We start from the raw sequence: 23954 nt of genomic DNA on the forward strand, positions 1-23954 counted from the left end.
AATATTGTAACGAAGCTACAAGTCTGAGATAGATGCCACTATAGATACACAATATGTGAATATACACAAGAGACCATTATAATACATAGCAAGTGCAAAACTGCATTTAACCCCTTCTCACCACAGCCATTTTTTCTTTTCTTAGTGTTCATATTTTTTTTTTTAAGCTATGTGACTGGGGTGACTGGTCTGAAGCAGGTTTTCAGTTGGCTTTTACCCTCCCATTCCACATGAATGAAAGGTCTGTACCTATGTATATATGTAGAGACCTGTCAGTGACCATTTTAGTCATCTTTCTATGACCTACTTGGCCCATATAGATGACTTAGGAGGGACAATCACTTGATGTTATAGACCTAATGGAAAACTAACTTAAAACTAACCTAAAACCTAATGGGAATAATTAACTGGGTAGAAAGGCAAAATGATCAATTGTAAATCCACAGTTCCACATAATATGACAATTGCAATTTATTAAGAGGATAAAAATGTTGATGGGAGTGTTTCTTTAACCCCTTCACCCCCAAGGGTGGTTTGCACGTTCATGACCGGGCCAATTTTTACAATTCTGACCACTGTCCCTTTATGAGGTAATAACTCTGAAACGCTTCCATGGATCCCGGTGATTCTGACATTGTTTTCTCGTGACCTATTGTACTTCATGTTAGTGGTAAAATTTCATTCAAATAACTTGCGTGTATTTGTGAAAAAAACGGAAATTTGGCGAAAATTTTGAAAATTTTGCAATTTTCCAGCTTTGAATTTTTATGCCCTTAAATCACAGAGATACGGCACACAAAAAACTTGATAAGTAACATTTCCCACATGTTTACTTTACATCAGCACAATTTTGGAACCAAAATTTTTTTTTTGTTAGGAAGTTATAAGGGTTAAAAATTGACCAGCGATTTCTCATTTTTGCAACACCATTTTATTTTTACGAACCACATCACATTTGAAGCCACTTTGAGGGGTCTATATGATAGAAAATACCCAAAAGTGACACCATTCTAGAAACTGCACCCCTTAAGGTGCTCAAAACCACATTCAAGAAGTTTATTAACCCTTTACGTGCGTCACAGGAATTTTTTTAATATTTAAAAAAAAATGAACATCTAACTTTTTTTCACAAAAAAAATACTTCAGGTTCAATTTTTTTTATTTTACCAAGGGTAACAGGAGAAATTGGACTGCAAAAGTTATTGTGCAATTTGTCCTGAGTACGCTGATACCTCATATGTGGGGGGAACCACTGTTTCGGCACATGGCAGAGCTCAGAAGGGAAGGCGTGCAGTTTGACTTTTTCAATGCAAAATTGGCAGGAATTCAGATCGGACGCCATGTCACGTTTGGAGAGCCCCTGATGTACCTAAACAGTGGAAACCCTCCACAAGTGACCCCATTTTGGAAACTAGACCCCCCAAGGAACTTATCTAGATATGTGGTGAGAACTTTGAACCCACAAGGGCTTCACAGAAGTTTATAACGTGCAGCGGTACAATTAAAAAATCAAATTTTTTCCACAAATATCATTTCAGCCCCAATTTTTATTTTCCCAAGGGTAACAGGACCCTAAAAGTTATTGTGCAATTTGTCCTGAGTACGCTGATACCCCACATGTGGGGGTAAACCACTATTTGGGCGCATGGCAGAGCTCGGAAGGGAAGCAGCGCCATTTGACGTTTTTGGCTGGAATTGAGATCTGACACCATGTCGCGTTTGGAAAGCCCCTGATGTACCAAAACAGTGGAAACCCCCCACAAATGACTCCATTTTGGAAACTAAACTCCCCCATGGAACTTATCTAGATGTGTGGTGAGCACTTTGACCCCTCCAGTGCTTCACAGAAGTTTATAACGCCCGGGCGTGAAAATAAAAAATTTGTATTTTTTCCACAAACATGATCTTTTAGTCTCCAATTTTTTTATTTTCCCAAGGGTACCAGGAGAAATTGGACCCCAAAAGTTGTTGTCCAATTTGTTCTGAGTACGCTGACACCCCATATGTGGGAGAAAACTACTGTATGAGCACACGTCGGGGATCGGAAGGGAAGTAGTGACGTTTTGGAATGCAGACTTTGATGGAATGGTCTCCGGGTGTCATGTTGCCTTTGGAGAGCCCCTAATGTACCTAAACAGTGGAAACCCCCCACAAATGACCCTATTTTGGAAACTAGACCCCCTAAGGAACTTATCTAGATGTGTGGTGAGCACTTTGAACCCCCAAGTGCTTCACAGAAGTTTATAATGCCCGGGCATGAAAATAAAAAAATCGTATTTTTTCCACAAACATGATCAATTAGTCCCCAATTTTTTATTTTCCCAAGGGTAACAGGAGAAATTGGACTCCAAAAGTTGTTGTCCAATTTGTCCTGAGTACACTGATACCCCATATGTGGGAGAAAACTATTGTATGGGCACACGTCGGGGCTCGGAAGAGAAGTAGTGACGTTTTGGAATGCAGACTTTGATGGAATGGTCTGCGGGTGTCATGTGCGTTTGGAGAGCCCCTGATGTACCTAAACTATTGAAACTCCCCACAAGTGACCCCATTTTGGACACTAGACCCCCCACGGAACTTATCTAGATGTGTGGTGAGCACTTTGAACCCCCAAGTGCTTCACAGAAGTTTATAATGCCCGGGCGTGAAAATAAAAAAATCATTTTTTTCCACAAAAATGATATTTTTGCCCCCAATTTTTTATTTTCCTAAGGGTAACAGGAGAAATTAGACCCCAAAAGCTGTTTTGCAATTTGTCCTGAGTAGGCTGATACCCTACATGTGGGGGTAAAACACTGTTTGGGCGCATGGCAGAGCTTGGAAGGGAAGGAGCACCATTTGACTTTTTCAACTCAGAATTGGCTTGAATTGAGATCAGACGCCATGTTGCATTTGGAGAGCACCTGATGTGCCCAAACAGTGGAAACCCCTAATTCTAACTCCAACCCTAACGCCAACACACCCCTAACCCTAATCTCAGCCCTAACACTAACCCTAGCCCTGGCCCTAACCCTAGCCCTAACCCTAACCCTAATGGGAAAATGGAAATAAATACATTTTCTTTTAATTGTATTATTTTTCCCTTACTAAGGCGGTGATAACGGGGGTTTTGATTTACTATTTATGGCGGTTTTTATATTTGGCAGCTGTCATACGCTAAAAGACGCTTTTTATTGTAAAAATACTTTTTGAATCACCACATATTGAGAGCTATAATTTTTCCGTATTTTGACCCACCGAGTCATGTGAGGTCTTATTTTTTGCGGGACGAGTTGACGTTTTTATTGGTACCATTTTCGGGCATGTGACATTTTTTGATCGCTTTTTATTCCGATTTTTGGGGGGCAGAATGAACAAAAACCAGCGTTTCATGAATTTCTTTTGGGGGGGTGCGTTTACATCGCTCCGCGTGCGGTAAAATTGATAAAGCGGTTTTATTCTTCGGGTCAGTACGGTTACAGCGATACCTCATTTAGGTCGTTTTTTATGTTTTGTTGGTTTTATGCAATGAAAACTATTTTATATAAAAAATAATTATTTTTGCATCGCTTTATTCTACGAGCTATAACTTTTTATTTTTTTGCTGATGATGCTGTATGGTGGCTCGTTTTTTGCGGGACAAGATGACGTTTTCAGCGGTACCATGCATATTTATATGTGTCTTTTTGATTGCGCGTTATTGCACTTTTTGTTTGGCGGTATGATAATAAATCATTATTTTTTGCTTTGTTTTTTATTTTTATTATTTTAAGGGGTTCGCTAAAGGGGTTAACTAATGGGACAGTTTTATAGGGCAGGTCGTTACGGGCGCGGCGATACCTAATATGTGTACTTTTATTGTTTTTTTTTTTATTTCCAAAAAATGGATTTATTGGGGGAATTTTTATTTTTTTTCTAATTTATTTGGCGATTTTTTTTTTTTTAAAACTTTATTACATAGTCCCAGGTGGGACATCACAGATCACTGTGACAGATCAACGATTTGTCACAGGCACTGCTGCAGACTTCCTCATGCCTGCGCTTTGCAGGCACTGAAGAAGCCGGCTCCCTGCAGGCCCCCGAAGGCCCCCGTCGCCATCTTGGATTCGGGGGCCTGCAGGGAAGGAGCCCCCCGCAGCAGCGCTGCACATTGCGCTGCCGTGGGGGGCTCAGGGAAGCACGGAGGGAGCCCCCTCCCTGCCGATGCTTCCCTTTAACCCTGGGTACACCGCGATCATGTTTGATCGCGGTGTGCAAGGGGTTAACGTGTCAGGGGCGGTCCGTGACTGCCCCTGACACATTGTGCCGGGTGTCAGCTGTGATAATTAGCTGACACCCGGCCGCAATCAGCGGCGCTCACCACGTGGGCGCCGCTTATCGCTGAGACGTACTATCCCGTCCATGTGCATAGGGGCCCATGGATGGGATAGTATGTCTGATGTCAGGAAGGGGTTAACAGGGCTATCAAGAACTTATATACTGACGACAATTGACATCATTATCAGATTGGTTGGGATCTGACACTTGGTATCCATAGCACCTTCTGAATCAGGTGTACACAGTATTCTATGCTGTTCTGAATCCCCACCTTTCAGATATTGATGACCCATCCTAAAGATGCTAAATCCTAGATAATTCTTTTAACCCCTTAATGCCAATGCACCTTTTAACGGCGGCAGTTAAAGGTACTTATTCCTCAGAGTTGCTTTTTAATGGCACTGAGAAATAAGGTTATAGCGCCCCCCAGTGTCCGAAAATTTCTGAGGTCTCGGCTACCGGGGTAGCTGAGACCCAGGAGAACATGATTCTGGTCGGTTTTTACGGTCTCCATGTTACGATCTCCATTATTCACCGAATAACGGTGACTGCAAAAAAAAAAGGAAAAGTCTGGTTTCCCATTTATTCCTCTCTCCTCTCATATGATATAGCACATCAGAGGAAAGAGAAATAAGGTCCCCCAAGCCCCTGCCGGTACCGCCGATGTCCCTCCGGCTCTGTCCCCCAGCCCTCTGCATCTTCTTCCAGGAAGAAAATAGCGGGCGCACACGCAAGATCTGCTGGCCAACTCCTGGCATTTATTGGAGATTTTTCCTATTGGTTCATTTTGATCACTGTGATAGACCCTATCACAGTGATAAAAATAAAAAAAAGTCAATCAAACCACCATGTTAGTTAGGTAAAAATAATAAAATAAAAAAATATTTATTTCCATTTTTCCATTAGGATAAGGGATAGGGTTGGGTTTAGAGCTAGGGTTAGGGTTGGGGTTAGAGCTAGGGTTGGGCTAAGGTTAGGGTTGAGGTTAGGGTTAGGGTTGGGGCTAGGGTTTGGGTTAGGGTTGTGGTGTTGGGGTTAGAATGGTGTTGGGGTTAGGGTTGTGGTTAGGGATATGGTTGTGGTTATGGATGGGACTACAGTCAGGCATGGGATTAGGGTTAGGGGTGTGTTAGGGTTAGGATTGTGGTTAGGGTTATGGATAGGGTTGGAATTAGGATTAGGGTTGTGTTAGGGTTGGAGTTAAAATTGGGGGGTTCCACTGTTTAGGTACATCAGGGGGTCTCCAAACACGACACGGTGCCTACCATTGATTCAAGCCAATTGATGTCAGTAACAACACATTCAAAGTACACAGGCAAATAAATTAAACCATACATGTCCATAAATTAAGTTGTGTAAAAATGAGGAATGACAGAGGGCAAAAGTATTGAATACACTTACTGAAATTTATTTAATGCTTCATACAAATGCCTTTGTTGGTAATGCCAGCTTCAAGATGCATGCTGTATGGAGAAACTAGTCACATGCATTGTTCTTGTGTGATTTTGTCACATTCTTCCACACAAACACTCTGCAAAACAAGAAGGTTCCGTTGGGCTCCTTCTATGAACTGTGAGCTTTAGTTTGTTTGGGATCATTGTCTTGCTGAAATGTCCACCCTCACTGTATGCCCCCCCATGCTGGGTCCATACCTGGTATATATGTCCCCAATTCTGGGACCTTTCCTGGTATACATGTATCCCATTCTGGTATATATGTCTCTTATCCTGATATATATGTCCCTCATTCTGGCATATATATCCCACTTCTTTGTGTTTATGTCTCCCATCCTAGTATAAAATTCCCCAATCCTGGAATATATGTCTCCCATACTGGCATATATGTCCCACTTCTTGGTATTTATGTCTCCCATCCTAGTATAAATATCCAATCCACAATCCTGGTGTATACAGCTGTGGCCAAAAGTATTGACACCCCTGCAATTTTGTAAGATAATAATCAGTTTCTTCCTGAAAATGATTGCAAACACAAATTCTTTGGTATTATTATCTTCATTTAATTTGTCTTAAATGAAAAAACACAAAAAGAATTGTCCTAAAGCCAAATTGGATATGATTCCACATCAAACATAAAAAAGAGGGTGGACAAAAGTATTGGCACTGTTCGAAAAATCATGTGATGCTTCTCTAATTTGTGTAATTAACAGCACCTGTTACTTACCTGTGGCACCTAACAGGTGTTGGCAATAACTAAATCACACTTACAGCCAGTTGACATGGATTAAAGTTGACTCAACCTCTGTCCTGTGTCCTTGTGTGTACCACATTGAGCATGGAGAAAAGAAAGAAGACCAAAGAACTGTCTGAGGACTTGAGAAACCAATTTGTGAGGAAGCATGAGCAATCTCAAGGCTACAAGTCCATTTCCAAAGACCTGAATGTTCCTGTGTCTACCGTGCGCAGTGTCATCAAGAAGTTTAAAGCCCATGGCACTGTGGCTAACCTCCCTAGATGTGGACGGAAAAGAAAAATTGACAAGAGATTTCAACGCAAGATTGTGCGGATGTTGGATAAAGAACCTCAACTAACATCCAAACAAGTTCAAGCTGCCCTGTAGTCCGAGGGTACAACAGTGTCAACCCGTACTATCTGTCGGCGTCTGAATAAAAAGGGACTGTATGGTAGGAGACCCAGGAAGACCCCACTTCTTACCCCGAGACATAAAAAAGCCAGGCTGGAGTTTGCCAAAACTTACCTGAAAAAGCCTAAAACGTTTTGGAAGAATGTTCTCTGGTCAGATGAGACAAAAGTAGAGCTTTTTGGGCAAAGGCATCAACATAGAGTTTACAGGAGAAAAAAGAGGTATTCAAAGAAAAAAAACACGGTCCCTACAGTCAAACATGGAGGAGGTTCCCTGATGTTTTGGGGTTGCTTTGCTGCCTCTGGCACTGGACTGCTTGACCATGTGCATGGCATTATGAAGTCTGAAGACTACCAACAAATTTTGCAGCATAATGTAGGGCCCAGTGTGAGAAAACTGGGTCTCCCTCAGAGGTCATGGGTCTTCCAGCAGGACAATGAACCAAAACACACTTCAAAAAGCACTAGAAAACCTAGAAAATGGTTTAAGAGAAAGCACTGGAGACTTCTAAGGTGGCCAGCAATGAGTCCAGACCTGAATCCCATAGAACACCTGTTTGGCAGTTTGGAGAAGGCACCCTTCTAATATCAGGGACCTGGAGCAGTTTGCCAAGGAAGAATGGTCTAAAATTCCAGCAGAGCATTGTAGTAAACTCATTGATGGTTACCGGAAGCGGTTGGTCGCAGTTATTTTGGCTAAAGGTTGTGCAACCAAGTTTTAGGCTGAGGGTGCAAATACTTTTGTCTGGCCCATTTTTGGAGTTTTGTGTGAAATGATCAATATTTTGCTTTTTGCTTCATTCTCTTTTGTGTTTTTTTCATTTAAGACAAATTAAATGAAGATAGTACCAAAGAATTTGTGTTTGCAATCATTTTCAGGAAGAAACTGAGTATTAGCTGACAAAACTGCAGGGGTGTCAATACTTTTGGCCACAACTGTATGTCCCCCATCCTGGTATACATGTCCCTCATTTTGTTATATAGATCTCCCGTATTGGTATACATGTCGCCCATCCTGTTATATATGTCCCATGTCTTGGTATTTATGTCTCCCATCCTAGTATAAATGTTTATAATGCTGGTATATATGTCCCATATCCTGGATTCTATATCCTCCATCCTGGTATATATGTCGCCCATCCTGGTATTAATGTCTCGCGTCCTGTGCCCCTTTCTGGTATATATGTTCCCCCATTCTGCATAATTAAAAAAGCAAAAAAAAAACATTCTTCACACATTCCTCAGCTCCCTCGGCGTGCAGTGTCCTCTTTGTCCTCTTCCAGGTCCATGCTGTAGGGGGACCCATCAACCCCAGCGCCTACTTCAGCTGGATGTGCGTCCAAGGATACACATTAAGCTAAAGTGTATTGTAGTGCAGGAACTCTCTGGCTCCCTGCACTGCAATTGTTACGGATCTGCAACACAGGACTAGGGTAGAAGGGGGAAAACTGACCCTGCACTATGACTAGGCTGATACCATACGATGAAGTGGGTGACCCATTCCTTGCGAATAGACCCACCGATGATCCTAGGTTAATCTCAAGCGAAGACCTATAGATAGGGGGGGTCCCTGAAAGATCTAAGGACTGGGTACAAAAATGGGTCACCTCCTAATAGAAAACACAGAGAAGGCTGCAGAGACCAACTGAAAAGAGAAACTAAGACTAGCAGAACCAGAGGTCCCAGCACTGCACAAATTAAAGCACAGCGTAGGCAATTCAAAGCACCAAGCTGATTAACACTGTTGTCCAGCAAGGACTGGGAGTCAGGTGCAGCTTAATAAAGAGTGATACAATCACCTGACCCAAGACAAACCCAGCACCAAAGGAAAAAGACCAGCAGCCAGAACACCACAAGAAAATGGCGGATAGTCACAAGCTAAAACAGATTCTAACAGTACCTCCCCTTTAACAAGGATCCCCCGGATCCTCTAGGCTGGGCCTTATTTGGAAATCTCCTGTAAAAAGCCTCAATTAACCTTGAGGCTGACGTCCACAGCTTTCACCCAAGAATTGTCCTCGGGACCGAAACCCTTCCAGGACACAAGATACTGTAACCCTCCTCTGTGCCACCTGGAATCAAGAATGCATGAAATCTCAAACTTGCAGTCCTCATCAATTGGAGGAGCAGACGGCATAGCCACCTTATCTGGCGTGTCAACTCTCTTCAGCAAAGATACATGAAAAACTGAATTAATTTTCCAGGACGAAGGAATGTCCAATCTCACCGCTGCCGAGTTGACAATCTGAATCACTTTGATGGGTCTTACAAACCTAGGCTCCAACTTTTTAGAAGGGATCTTCAAATGCAGATTCCTAGAGGACAACCAAACCCTGTCCCCAACAACAAACCTCGCCTCCCTTCTTCTCTTGTCAAAATATTTCTTAGACCTCTTATTAGCTTGATTCAGATTATGGCGCACACTGGTCCAAACCCTTTCCAAATTTCCAGAAAAACTCTCCTCCTCAGGCACCGCTGCCCAAATCCTAGAAAAAGGACTGAAAGATGGTTGCTTCCCAGTACAACAAAAAAAAGAACACCCAGCCGAAGAAGACGTATGATTATTGAGAGCAAACTCAGCTAATAGTAGATATTCCGACCACATCTCCTGATTGTCTGCTACAAAACATCTCAAAAACTGCTCAACATCCTAGATCTTACTCTCGGTCTGTCCACTGGACTCCGGATGATAACCTGATGAAAATGACAAATGAACCTTAAGTCAGTCACAAAAGGCATGCCAAAATCGAGCCACAAACTGTGGTCCCCTATCGGAGACAATATCCGTGGGAACACCATGGAGTCTGACAATCTCTTTCACAAATGCCCTGTCAAGTGTCTTAGCGCATGGTAATTTATTGAACGGGACCAGATGATACATCTTAGTAAACCGGTCCACTACAACCCAGATGACAGAAAAACCCTCAGAGACCGGCAGGTCGATGATAAAATCCATTGCAAGATGCGTCCATGGAGAACTAGGGACCTCTAATGGGCAAAGCAACTCTGCCGCCGGAGCATGAGAAGCCTTAGACCTAGCGCACATGGTACACCCACCCACTTGACGATTTCTCTTAGCAACCCCAGCCACCAGAAACTCCGACCGATCGACTTTCTAGTTTCGGCAATCATTGGATGACCCACCAAACGAGACTCATGACATTCCATAAACAAAGCTCTCCTCATGGCTTTAGGCACAAATAATTTACCATACATATTGTTAGTTGGTGCCGCATCCTGGGCTTTAAGAATGCTATTTTCCAACTCAGAACCTAATGCTGCCACCACCACCCCTCTCTGCAGAATAGATTCCTACTTTTCAAGTATTAACCACTGGGGAGAAACTTCGAGCCAAAGCATCAGCTTTAACATTCTTTGTCCCAGGGTTATAAGTCACAGAGACATGGAACCAGGCAAAAAACAATGCCCACCTAGCTTGACGGGCACTCAAAGGTTTAGCAGCATCCAGCTAGATCAGATTCTTATGATCAGTAAAGACTTGTATAGGATGTCTAGCGCCCTCCAAAAAATGTTGCCAATGCTCAAATGCAAGCTTAATAGCCAGCAATTCTCGGTTCCCAACATCGTAGTTGAGCTCCACCTCCGAAAATTTCTTAGAAAAGAACGCACAGGGATGCACCCCATCCTCTCCTTCCTGTGACAGAACAGCCCCCACTCCTACTGATGAGGCATCCACCTCAACCAGAAAGGGCTTAGTCTCATCTGTCTGGATCAAAACAGGAGCAGAGCTAAACCTCTCCTTGAGATGATCAAAAGCCTTAACAGCCTCAGGGGACCATTGGACAGTATTGGAACCCTTCTTAGTAAGATCAGTAAGGGGTTTTGCGATAACAGAAAAATTATTTATGAATTTTCTATAATAATTAGCAAACCCCAAGAATCTCTGAATCGACTTCAAGAATTCAGGTGTAGGCCACTCCAATACCACCTGAACCTTCACTGGGTCCATCTCAAACCCATCACTGGAAACAAAGTACCCCCAAAAAACTAATTTTCTGTACCGCAAAATCGCATTTCTCTAGTTTAGCAAAGAGTGTGTTTTCTCTCAGAATCTGCAGAACCTCACAGACTCTTTGCCAATGCAACTCCAGATCGGGCGAGTAGATCAAAATATCATCCAAATAAACAATAACACTCCTACCGATCAACGGCCTCAGAATGTCATTAATGAAATTTTGAAAGAACGCCAGAGCATTTGTAAGGCCGAAAGGCATTACTAGACACTCAAAATGACCTTCTGGGGTATTAAAGGCTGCCTTCCATTCATTGCCTTCTTTTACCTGCAGCAAATTATATGCCCCATGGAGATCGATCTTAGAGAACCACTTGGCTCCAACTAATTGGTTAAACAAATCCAGAATTAGCGGCAAGGGATAAGGATTGCGCACAGTGATCTTATTAATCTCCCTGAAATCCAGACACGGCCTAAGACCCCATCTTTTTTTTTTACAAAAAAGGATACCCACGGCCACAGGGGACTTAGAGGGTCTTATATTGCCTGCAGCAAGACTAGTCTGCATGTATTCCTTTAAGGCCTCCCTCTCGGGAATCGTCAGATTAAATAAACGACTCTTAGGGAGAGTAGCAGCTAGGACGAACTCAATAGCGCAATTGTAATATCTATGAGTTGATACAGCTTATGACGTCACTTCTGAAAATACTTTCCAGTATTCATGAATGGCTTCAGGTAGCTCACTTTTCACAACAGCAGCAATGTGTACATCACAACATTTCCCATAACACCCATGACCCCAGGATCTTATCGTACTTGCCGACCAGTCCAGTACAGGATTGTGCATTTTTAAACAGGGTAACCCAGGACAACTGGAAAAGGCAATTTATCATGTACAAACAAATCTAAAGATTCCTGGTGTTCCATTTTCACAGTGAGTGGAAACCAGATGACTTTTAGAGCAACGCACCCATGCTCTAGAGGAGTGTTATCAATCGCCACTACAGGAAAAGGGGATGATAAAGGTGCAGAATCAATCTTATACTTGTCTAGAAATTGTTGATCAATCAAATTAAGTGCAGACTCACAGTCCACCATCACTTGAAAATCAATAGAATGACCACAACAGGTAGAACTACCAGAAAAAGAAACTCCTGCAGACCGTAAAAATTCAATATGAATGGGAGGGTTACTCTGATTGACTTTTTTTTTCTCTTTTCCTCATTTATGCCTCCTAGCATTTTCCAAAGTAGCAGGTGCAGTATATGCAATAAGTAAATCTTTAACCCTGTCATTCAAACCTGCTAAAAACTGACTCTTGAGTGCTGGATCATTTCATCTGAGATCTGCAGACCATCATCTGAACTGGGTACAATATCGCTCAGCGTTGTCAGAACCCGGTTTCAGCCGTCTGAGTTCTGCCTCGGCTGTAGTGACCCGATCAGGATAGTCATATAATACCCCCATAGCAAAAACAATCGCTTCTACTGACATCAAACAAGGGTCATCCGGACGCAATGCAAATGCCCAAACTTGCGGCTCATCTCGCAATAATGACATAATAATCCCCACACGCTGTAATTCAGCCCCTGAAGACCTGGGTCTAAGCCAAAAATAAAGTAAACATGCATTTTTAAATGAAAACAATTCCTGCCGTTTACCAGAAAAACATTCAGGCAAACCCACCTTAGGTTCTACAGAGTGGATTCCAGGGTAATTACGCACATGCTGTTGTAAGCTGGCAACTTCCAACGTTAACCCTTGCAGGCGTTGAGCAAGATCTTGAATGCTGTTCATATTGCAGAAATCCGGGAGGGTTTTTTTTTATACTTCTTTCGGGCTGGACAAAATGTTACAGATCTGCAACACAGGACTAGGGTAGAAGGGGGAAAACTGACCCTGCACTATGGCTAGGCTGATACCCTACGATTTCTCCTGCATTTGCGCTGACACTTCTGTTTGGATTTTCCCCATAGACTTGCACTGCATGCAGAAAATACACAGGTATAAAAAGCATCTACGTTTTTATTGCGTTTCTGCAGCTGAAACTAATCAAAAATGCATGTTATCCACACCTAAGTATTTCAATAAAGTTTTGTCAAAGCTAGTTACTAGGAAGTGTCAGAAACAAAGCAGCTTTATTTAACCCCTTACAGACGTAATAGTATGCTGACATCGGACTTCCTACCTTTGATGTGGGCTCCGGCGGTGAGCCCACATCTTTCCCAGGACGTGTCAGCTGTTGGACATGTCAGCGGTGGACGGCGCTCATAGCAAGTGAGTAATTCTACTACATAGAGGCAATCTGTTCATCACCTGTATGTAGTAGATACGATCGGGTTGTGGTAGCTTCTACTCTCCCATAGAGACTATTGAAGCATGCCAAAAGTAAAAAAAGTTTGTAAAAATATTTAAAAAATGTAAAAGTTCAAATCACCCCCCCTCTCGCCCCATTCAAAATAACATTTAAAAAAAATCAAACATACATATATTTGGTATCGCCACATTCAGAATTGCCCAATCTACCAAAAAAAAAAGGATTAACCTGATCACTAAATGGCATAGCGAGAAAAAATGTCAAAACGCCAGAATTACGTTTTTTTTGGTTGCTGCGACATTGCATTAAAATGCAATAACGGGCTATCAAAAGATCGTACCTGCACCAAAATAATATCATTAGCCCCTTAACGACCGCCGATACGCCTTTTAATGGCGGTAGTTAAGGGTATTTAAACCACAGCGCTGTTAATTAATGGCGCTGTGGAGAAAGTGTATAGCGCCCCCCAAAGTTGGATTTTCTCTGGGGTCTCAGTTGCTTGGGGTAGCCGAGACCCCAGAGAACATGATTCGGGTTGGTTTTTACCTACCCTGCTTTTGCGATCGTCGTTATTAACCTTTTAACAGCGACCGCAAAAAAAGTCAGATGTGCCATTTAATTTCTTTCTCCTCTGATTTGATCGCACATCAGAGGAGAGAGAAAAAGGGTCGCCGATCCCCCCCTGTACATCTCGGTGGTCCTTGACCCTCCTGCTTCCCTTCCATGGGCGCCGCTATCTTCTTCTGGGAAGAAAATGACGGGCGCATGCGCAGTGCACCCGCCGAGATCTGCCAACCGGTACCCGGCAACAATAGGAAGATTTTTCCTATTTGTTCATTTTGGTCACTGTGATAGACCCTATCACAGTTATCAAAATAAAAAAAATAGTAAATAAACCCCCCCTTTATCACACCCATAGGTAGGGAAAAATAATGAAATAAAGAAAATATATTTATTTTCATTTTTCCAGTAGGGTTAGGGTTAGGGTTAGAATTAGGGTTAGGTTTGAAATTAGGGTTAGGATTAGGGTTGGGATTAGGGTTAGGATTAGGGTTAGGCATTAGGGTTAGGGTTGGGATTAGGGTTAGGGTTGGGATTAGGGTCAGGGGTGGGTTGGGTTTAGGGTTGGGATTAGGGTTAGGGGTGTGTTGGGGTTAGGGTTGGAGCTAGAATTGAGGGGTTTCCACTATTTAGACACATCAGTGGGTCTCCAAACGCGACATGGCGCCACCATTGATTCCAGCCAATTTTATGTTCAAAAAGTCAAATGGTGCTCCCTCCCTTACGAGCCTTGACGTGTGCCCAAACAATGGTTTACCCCAACATATGGGGCATCAGCATGCTCAGGACAAATTGCACACCAACTTTGGGGGTCTAATTTCTCCTGTTACCCTTGGGGAAAAAATTAAGGCTAAAAAATCATTTTTGTGGAAAAAAAATATTTTTATTTTCACGGCTCTGCGTTATAAACTTCTGTAAAGTATTTGGGGTTCAAAGTGCTCACCATGCATCTAGATAAGCTCTTTGGGGGTCTAGTTACCAAAATGGGGTCACTTGTGGGGGGGTTTCTATTGTTTAGGCACATCAGGGACTCTGCAAACGCAACATGATGCCCGCAGAACATTTCATCAAAGTCTGCATTCCAAAACGGCGTTCCTTCCCTTCCGAGCTCTCCCATTCACCCAAACAGTGGTTACCCCCCACATATAGGGTATCAGCGTACTCAGAACAAATTGCACAACAACTTTTGTGGTCCAGTTTCTCTGGTTACCCTTAGGAAAATAAAAAATAGCGGGCTAAAAAATCATTTTTGAGGAAAAAAAATGATTTTTTTATTTTCACGGCTCTGCGTTAGAAACTTCTATGAAGCACTTGGGGGTTCAAAGTGCTTACCACACATCTAGATAAGTTGCTTAAGGGGTCTAGTTTCCAAAATGGTGTCACTTGTTGGGGGTTTCTACTGTTTAGGCAGGGGCTTTCCAAATGCAACATGGCGTCCGATATCAATTCCAGCCAATTCTGCATTGAAAAAGTCAAACGGCGTTCCTTCCGTTCCAAGCCCTGCCGTGCGCCCAAACAGTGGTTTACCCCTACATATGGGGTATCGGCATATTCTGGAGAAATTGCACAACAAATTTTGTGGTTCATTTTCTCTTTTTTACAGTTGTGAAAAGAAAGAAAGTTGTTCTGAATTAAAATGTTTATAAAAAAAAGTTAAATATTAATTTTTTCCTTCCACATTGCTTCAGTTTCTGTGAAGCACGTAAAGGGTTAATAGACTTTTTAAATGTAGTTTTGAGCACATTGAGTGGTGCAGTTTTTAGAATGGCGTCACTTTTGGGTATTTTCTGTCATATTGACCTCTCAAAGTGACCTCAAATGTGAGGTGGTCCCTAAAAAAATGGTTTTGTAAAATTTTGTTGTAAAAATGAGAAATTGCTGGTTAACTTTTAACCCTTATAACTTATAAAAAAAAATTTTGGTTCCAAATTTGTGTTGATGTAAAGCAGACATGTGGGAAACGTTATTTATTAAGTATTTTGTGTGACATCTCTCTGATTTAAGGGCATAAAAATTAAAAGTTTGAAAATTGCTACATTTTAAAAATTTTGCCATAATTCCGTTTTTTAAAGCAAGTCATATAGATGAAATTTTATGACTAACATGAAGTAAAGTATGTCACGAAAAAACAGTCTCAGAATCAGCGGGATCCGTTAAAGCATCCCAAATTTATAACCTTATAAAGTGACAGTGGTCAGAATTGTAAAAATTGGCCTGGTCTTTAAGCTGCAAATTGGCTCCGTCACTAAGGGGTTAAAAACGTCAGTTCGGCGTGCAAAAAATAAGCCCTCACCCAACCGGAGATCACGAAAAATGGAGACGCTACGGGTATCAGAAAATGGCACAATTTTTTTTGTTAACAAAGTTTGGATTTTTTTTCACCACTTAGGTAAAAAAGAACCTAGTCATGTTTGGTGTCTATGAACTCGTAATGATCTGGAGAATCATAATGGCAGGTCAGTTTTAGCATTTAGTGAACATAGTAAAAAAGCCAAACAAAAAAACAAGTGTGGGATTACACTGTTTTTGCAGTTTCACCGCACTTGGAATTTTTTTCCCGTTTTCTAGTACATGACATGGTAAAATCAATGGTGTTGTTCAAAAGTACAGTTCATCCTGCAAAAGACAAACCCTCACATGGCCACATTGACGGAAAATTAAAAAGTTATGGTTCTGAGAAGGGGCGCAAACGGCAAATAAAATACCTCCAGTCATGAAGGGGTTGAAACACGACACACCAAAAAGAGGGAAAAAAAAAGCAAAACCCAGGAAAAAAAACGCACACAAAAATGCAAAGAAAAACTAGCGCCTTTGCAAGAGAAATTGCCATACTGCGGTCCTCAAAGTTGCGCCACATGTCAGTGTCTGCGGGTGACCTGCTGGCGCACATACACGCGTAGTGGAGATTGTATTTCTAGAAATCCCATCCACTGTGCTGTCACATCTGGCCTCTGCGGGTTATGACGTTGTTAATACGCAGTGTCAAACCCGCAGTAATTCCTGATCGTGGCCACATACCCTTAGGGATTAGGAAAACAGCTCCGCACCAGTTCTGGTGTTTGTTATTACAGCTTTTATTTCTACAGAGTGGGCAATTGATATGGATACTCCTAAATAAAATGAGAATGATTGGTGATATCAACTACCTGTTTGTGGCACATTAGTATATGGGAGGGGGGAAACTTTTCAAGATGGGTGGTGACCATGGTGGCCATTTTGAAGTCAACCATTTTGGATCCAACTTTATTTTTTTCAATGGGAAGAGGGTCATGTGACACATCAAACTTATTGAGAATTTCACAAGAAAAACAATGGTGTGCTTGGTTTTAACGTAACTTTATTCTTTAATGAGTTATTTACAAGTATATGACCACATAAAATGTGTTCAAAGTGCTGCCCATTGTGTTGGATTGTTAATGCAGCCCTCTTCTCCCACTCTTGACACACAGATCACAACACCGCAGAAGAAATTCTAGTCTAAGGGGGTCAGATTCCTTGTAGGAATGTGTGGCACCCCAGAGTCCAGTTGCCACGGTGACATTGCCTCCCTCTAATGGGTGGTGTCATCACCATGGTCCCCACATATCTTGAAAAGCTTCCTCCTCCCATATACTAATGTGCCACAAACAGGAAGTTGATATTACCAACCATTCCCATTTTTTTTTTAGGAGTATCCATATAAATGACCCACCCTGTATTATAGTGCATCGAGCTGAGCCGCAATACCATGCACAACCTGTCGACAGACTTGGCGCTGTTTTTGGAATAAAGCATCTGTGTTTTTATTTTTTAATTCTGGACTTTTTTTAATTTAATGTTTTGTCACCTGAATATTTTATGTGAATCAAAATCTTATTTTTTGTTATAAATTTATTGCTACTACTACTTTTACAGGTACATGTAATCTAATGACAGTGAAGTATCCATTGTTATAGCTCGCAGCGTAGGTCATTATCTAATCTCTCCCATATACTAGAGAACAGTGTAATAATCCCGAGACCCTTCCCTCCTCCACCTTATACGGTTGACACAAGGATAGTATTCACAATGTATCACCATGTCTGTTTAGATGCCTAGTACCAACTTGCTTGGAGAGCTTTCGTATCTATGTGTACTCCAGGGTAAGCTAGCTGTGCAGGATGTACGGGGATGACATGCTTCACAGTAATAAGATAGACCATTAGAACAATTGTCTTTCTGCTTCGGTGACTCCGCTGAAAGAGGAAAATGACCTTAATATCTGTTCCCATTATTTTTTGAGTGCACAAAAGTAAATAACATTGAGTCACAGATAGAAGAAGGGCAATGTAATAGTGAAGCTGGGAGATGTCATAAAACATACCCTCCGATTCTAGTACTAGATATTCCGGCTCCTGCCATCCATCCCCTGCAGTAAATTGACTTTAGTCTTTTGTGCGCATTATTACCATCGACTGTATGAAGCAAATTGTGTGTTACTGTCTACAAACCTGCACGGATGATTACATATAGTTATTTATAAGACATCTCTGACTTATAAGAGAAAATATGGGTTTTAGTATTTTTGTAGGACTTAAAAATTTATGGCCAACATGTTTCTATGCAAAGTTCATGGCAATATTAAAATTGTGTTAACATAAATGGCGTATTAGTTAATATACCGACAAATATGATTTTTTATTCTACTCATTTTCTGCCTTGACTTGTAGACTCCTTAGATTCTATTACTCTCCTTGGGCTACAGCATTTTTAGAGCATTTTGACATTGGAGGTTACAGATTGCGGGTGACATTTAATCTTTTTGACGGCAGGTCCTGCAATCCCTGTTGGAGTCGATGTGCAAGTTGAAAGTCTGGACAGCATATCTGAAGTTGATATGGTATGTAATTCATTTTGCCTTTAGTTAAGAATGTTACATGATATAGTAAGATATTATATAGATATATCACTTTGCATTGTGTTCTGACTATAACACTGGGTATTTCTAAGTATTATTGACTATAACAGCTGACACATCCCCAATAGGTTAGTAGTAAAAACATGCAGGAGTTGGGGGTTGTTCAAGTTACAATATCAGTTTTTTCGGGGATGATTACTGCAAGGTAAGAAAATTGGGATTTGACAGTATAAGGGGCGGCTTACATATTAGAATGGCATTTAGTAAACCTACTTCAGGCAGAAGTTGACTATCTGATGTGAACAGAGGACTTCCCACTCTCGAAGGTGGTGTCAGAATTCAAAAAATAGATTGAATGTAAACCTTATATTTTCCATAGAGGTAAGACACAGCTCGAGGAACCTGGTAGTAAGTTTCTCTTCCATGCCCATAGAGACCACAAGCGCATGGCCAAGCAAAACATGGAAGTGTATGGGCGAGTCAGGGGGGATGGCTGTTAGCCAAATTAGTCAACATTGATCTTTATGTTCTTTAAGAGGTGTCTGACAGCAGTTCTCTGATAGAGAACACAGGAGCGTTCAGCAGAGAGAGAGCTCCCGTGTGTGGGAGAGTCGGGGGAAGCATCTCTAGGCCGAATGATCGGCCAAAAACATTGTTCAACCTAAAGTGTATCCCAAGAAGTAAGGGGGCCACCTCCACCTCCAAAGAAGGTGGAATTTTGCATTATAATGAGCTATTAGACTGAAAAGGGCCCATTTATTGTTTTTTTTTCACAGGCGCTCACATCTGTCTGTGTCCACCAGTGATATGGGGGTGCAAACTCAGACTTGACAGATTGTAAATCTTCCAGATTTATCAAAGTTTTTCATGTTGTCTGAAAAATCTAGCGAATATCAAGACTGTGTAGTCTAAAGGTACTGTCACACTTAGCGATGTACCAGCGATCCCGACCAGCGATATGACGCAGTCAGGATCGCTGGTACATCGCTAAGTGGTCGCTAGTGAGCTGCCACACAGGCAGATCTCACCAGCGACATCGCTGGGGACGGGGGTCGCTACTTACCTGTCACACCAGGCGATCCTGCGTCCTCCCGCCCGGCTCCACGCGTCGCTCGTCCTCACAGCAGGAAGCGCCACAGGAAGCTGACGACGAGAAACAGTCCTGAACGTTCTTGCGCGATCAGCGATAACCAGCGGGGGAGCCGGTCGCTGGTAAGTATCAGACACAGAGATATCGCTAGCAATATCGCTATAACGTCACTAGTTATAGCGATATTGCTAGCGATATCTCTTAGTGTGACATGCCCTTAAGTTTACACCACTTGTTCTTTGGCATACGTTATACTAGAAATATGCAGCACAATCCTGGTGCATTTCTTGTAGCCTCCCTCCCCACCCCCTGTTGCCAAGCAAGGGCACATGTTTGCGGACAAGGCTCAGAAAGTTTCTAAAACACATACCATAATTATGGTGTAATGGTGTCATGAAAGACAGTTTTTTTTGGAGCAAGTTGCATCAGAATTCTGGAGCATTTAACTTAAACAAGCACTCCCATCTATATTTTTTAAATTAAATGTGTGTATATGTGCATGTGATGTAGTGTGAGGGTATTAATATACTAACTTACCGCTGCTCTCTCCAGTGTTCAGTGCTGTTCTGCTCCTCTTCTCAGTGACGTCACTTTAATTGAAACTAGCCGGATCACTCCATGGTCTATACATGACCCGGAAGTAAGTCTCTTTTATAATGTAAACCTATGGAGCTTTGTTCTGATGCTACAAAAACTTACATTGTAAAAGCCACGAGCTTGTCACTCAGACTGTGACCCGGAGAGTCTCCAGAGAGGTGACATCACTAAGAAGAGGAGAAGAACAGCGCTGGACATCGGAGAGAGCAGCAGTAACTTAGTATATTAATACACTCACTCTACATTACATGCACATACAGTATACACACATTTAATTTAAAAAAATTTATAGATGGGACGTAGTGTCAGACTGGGGTGCCAAGGTCAACTCCAGGGTCTCACTTTTCATGGTCAGTCTTGGAGTGGTACCTGGTGTCTACCAGCAGCCCATCCTACCCATACCATCAGAGGCTCTAGTGAATACCCGGTAGACACTTAGTCATGCCCCTCCAAGGTAGGCTCAACCCGTGGAGCAGTGGGTCCACATTCATCAGCATTACAGTGGCAATACTTGTTAAAGGGTTGATACTGACTTTTAGGATTGCTATTTCTAATAGCTGGTATTAGTGTTGAAGTCCTCTTCCTCTCTGAAGAGGAAATTTGCATATTTAAGCCCACAGGAGCACTGCAAGGCTTTTAAGCCTCCATACGCTGGCATGTCAAGCATGTCACTTTTCATAAGGAGGAACATTAGAATTAGACCCCTGTGCAGCACAGGTGACATATTGCCAGCCCGGCAAATCATACATTGAACCTGGGACAATGGGGTAAGGAAATGCATGGCTCTCATGTCCATGGCCAGAGAGCACTGACCAGGACTGTGGACCGTGGTTGCAAGTAGCGATCTGCTCATCTCTACTTAATAATAATAATCTTTAACATATTCCGCATATTACGCAGCGCTTTACAGCTTGCACACATTATCATCACTGTCTCCGATGGGGCTCACAATCTAAATTCCCTATCAGTATGTCTTCTTTCCTCTTTACATTTACCAAATTACTTAATACGTGAATGTGAAATACTGTAAAGCTCCAGCACTCGGTACAATGGGATTTCAGGTCCTAGAGAAGATTTCCAGAAAATAAAATTATTTCTGTAGCCAAGGACTATTTAAAGGGAACCTGTCAGCCCCCACAGGTGTTTTTAAGTAAAAGAATCACCTTGTGCAGCACTAATGCTGCATTCTGTCAAGGTGGCTCTTTTATTTAGCGTCCCTTCCACCGCAGAAATAATCGTTTATAAAATTGGTCAGACGTAGCAGAGTTTTGACCGGTGGGCAGGTCTTTCCCCCTCTGACACCGACGCTTCGCATTCATTTCCTCCTTACTAGGGCATGAGAGCTGCAGAGAACTACTGCGCATGCCCAAGATTTCCAGCTCCGCAGTGTGAATAAATCATAAGCAACTGCGGGGCGGGATCTCTGGCAGCGCGTCCACGCAGTCGCGATAGCCAGGCCATGAAGTGATGTGACAACGGGCAGCGCTAACTGCGCATGCCCAAGAAAATGTATTACAGGGCAGGCGCCAGCATTTGAAATTGAACACAGAGGAGGCGGAGCAAAGACAAGGACGAAATGAATGATGGATGCGAGGTGTCGGTGTCAGAGGGGGAAAGACCTGCCCACCGGTCAAAATTCTGGTATGGCTGACCAATTTTATAAACGATTATTTCTGCAGTGGAAGGGACGCTAAATAAAAGAGCCACCTTGACAGAATGCAGCATTGGTGCTGCACAAGGTGGCTCTTTTACTTAAAAACGCCTGGAGGTGGTGACAGGTTCCCTTTAATGTTAAGGACCAGTTTATTGTTTTATGGTAACATATTTTTCTCTCTTCTCTATACAGGACTTTACAATGACTCTGTACCTGAGACATTACTGGAAAGATGAACGCCTGTCATTTCCTAGTACCACAAATAAGAGCATGACCTTTGATAGTCGACTAGTAAAGAAGATCTGGGTTCCTGATGTGTTTTTTGTGCATTCGAAGAGATCCTTTATTCATGATACAACTACAGACAACATCATGCTGCGAGTTTATCCTGATGGCCAAGTACTTTACAGTATGAGGTTAGTCCTTACTGCCAAAGGGAGTTATAGCATGTAAAGTTGTCATTCAGAATGTGATGCCTAGTATCATCTTTGCATCACCACCTCCTTTCTCGTTGAGCATCTATACATACTACTCCAGAAATAATTAGCAAGTAACTTGCACAGTCACATTATGGCTCTGTACAAGCTTCAATTCATATGGAGCTCATCTTTTATTGTGAGTTCATAATGCACAAAATTAAGCATAGACAAGATTATTAAATATTCTTTTTTCCATATTGAGGTTTGAAGTTACAATACTAAAGTTGGACTATGTCTATTATACTTGAATATTTCATTCTGTTTATACAGAGACAACCCATAAACAAAGACACCCTGATTGCTGTACATGGTCTTTTATTTCAGTGTACACTGGATACAGATGCCAAATATGCATATGAAAGCTTAATTGTTCCACTTCTTTCTTGTCAAAGCTTTTACCGGGTTAGACATTGAATGAAAGTTTTTGTTGTCTTGACCTGTGCATTGTTGTTTTACTCTACATGCAAAAACTGTAAAAGGTCTCCATATGAAGTAACGTTTTTATAGTTTCTGACTGCACAATCAAGAATAGACCAGACCAGGGGCTGGCTAGCAAGTTTTGGCCTGGGGGCAAGCACAAAGCAGTTGTCCATGATTAGTGGCACATACTTTTTGGCCCCAATTCACTAAGACTGACATGCATCACACCAGTCTTAATGAAGGTGGGTGTTGGAGTAAGATGGGCCTAATTCTTTAAGAGGTACATGCCACTTAATGAATTAGACACCTCAAACAATTGCTGTGTGCCTCCACTTGGAATGTACTCCAGTACCTGGCTGGAGTACATTTCTTACAAAATCTAAGCCACGTTTGGCATACGTTTTCATAAATCAGAGGTAACAAGGCTCTAAAGGGACCCTGTCTCCTGGTTTTGGCAATATAATAATAATCTTTATTTTTATATAGCACTAACATATTACGTACCGCTTTACAGTTTGCACACATTATCATCGCTGATGGGGCTCACAATCTAAACTACCTACCGGTATATCTTTGGAATGTGAGAGGAACCTGGAGAACCCAGAGGAAATCCACGCAAACACGTACTGTACATACAAACTCCTTGCAGATTTTATCCACCACCTTTAACTGTTCTCTTACTGCACTCCATCAACCTATATATAAGCCCCTGGGAATGCCATTAGTTAGGAGACAGTTCTCAGGATGTTTGTCCAGTGATCAATGACTACTGACCTGTCCACTGAACCAGTGTCCTGTAGATCAATTCATTCAACTTTATTGGCATGATATGCTGTGACTACATATACCAGATGTCATATATAGGATAATATGTGATGAATGATATTTATTTTATTATCAGCACATATATCTGATATATCAGCCACATTGTACCATCCCTGCCAGAATCACTGCATGACTTTCCATCCCACACCATGCAGATGCACTCACTTAACACTCCTGGCCATTCAGTGAGTTCTGCTCTCTGCTTGCTGCCTGCTGTAAACCATGTGTCCTCTGTTTTCTGTGTGCATACTTCCTGGCTGTATGCT

General features: G+C 42.1%; 1 protein-coding gene across 2 annotated transcripts in view; it reads left to right on the forward strand.

Moving 5' to 3' along the window:
• GABRR2 (gamma-aminobutyric acid type A receptor subunit rho2) overlaps positions 1-23954 on the forward strand; it is a 208551-nt gene that overhangs the window by 147878 nt on the left and 36719 nt on the right. For both annotated transcript variants that reach the window (XM_073589576.1, XM_073589577.1), the window contains exons 3-4: positions 18538-18605; positions 22157-22380. In XM_073589576.1, the coding sequence (XP_073445677.1) occupies positions 18538-18605; positions 22157-22380 (292 nt within the window). The remainder of the gene's footprint in view (positions 1-18537; positions 18606-22156; positions 22381-23954) is intronic.

This window comes from Dendrobates tinctorius, unplaced genomic scaffold (genome assembly GCF_039654945.1).
Source record: "Dendrobates tinctorius isolate UK_male_01 unplaced genomic scaffold, ASM3965494v1 ptg000111l, whole genome shotgun sequence".
Classification (NCBI taxonomy): Eukaryota; Metazoa; Chordata; class Amphibia; order Anura; family Dendrobatidae; genus Dendrobates; species Dendrobates tinctorius.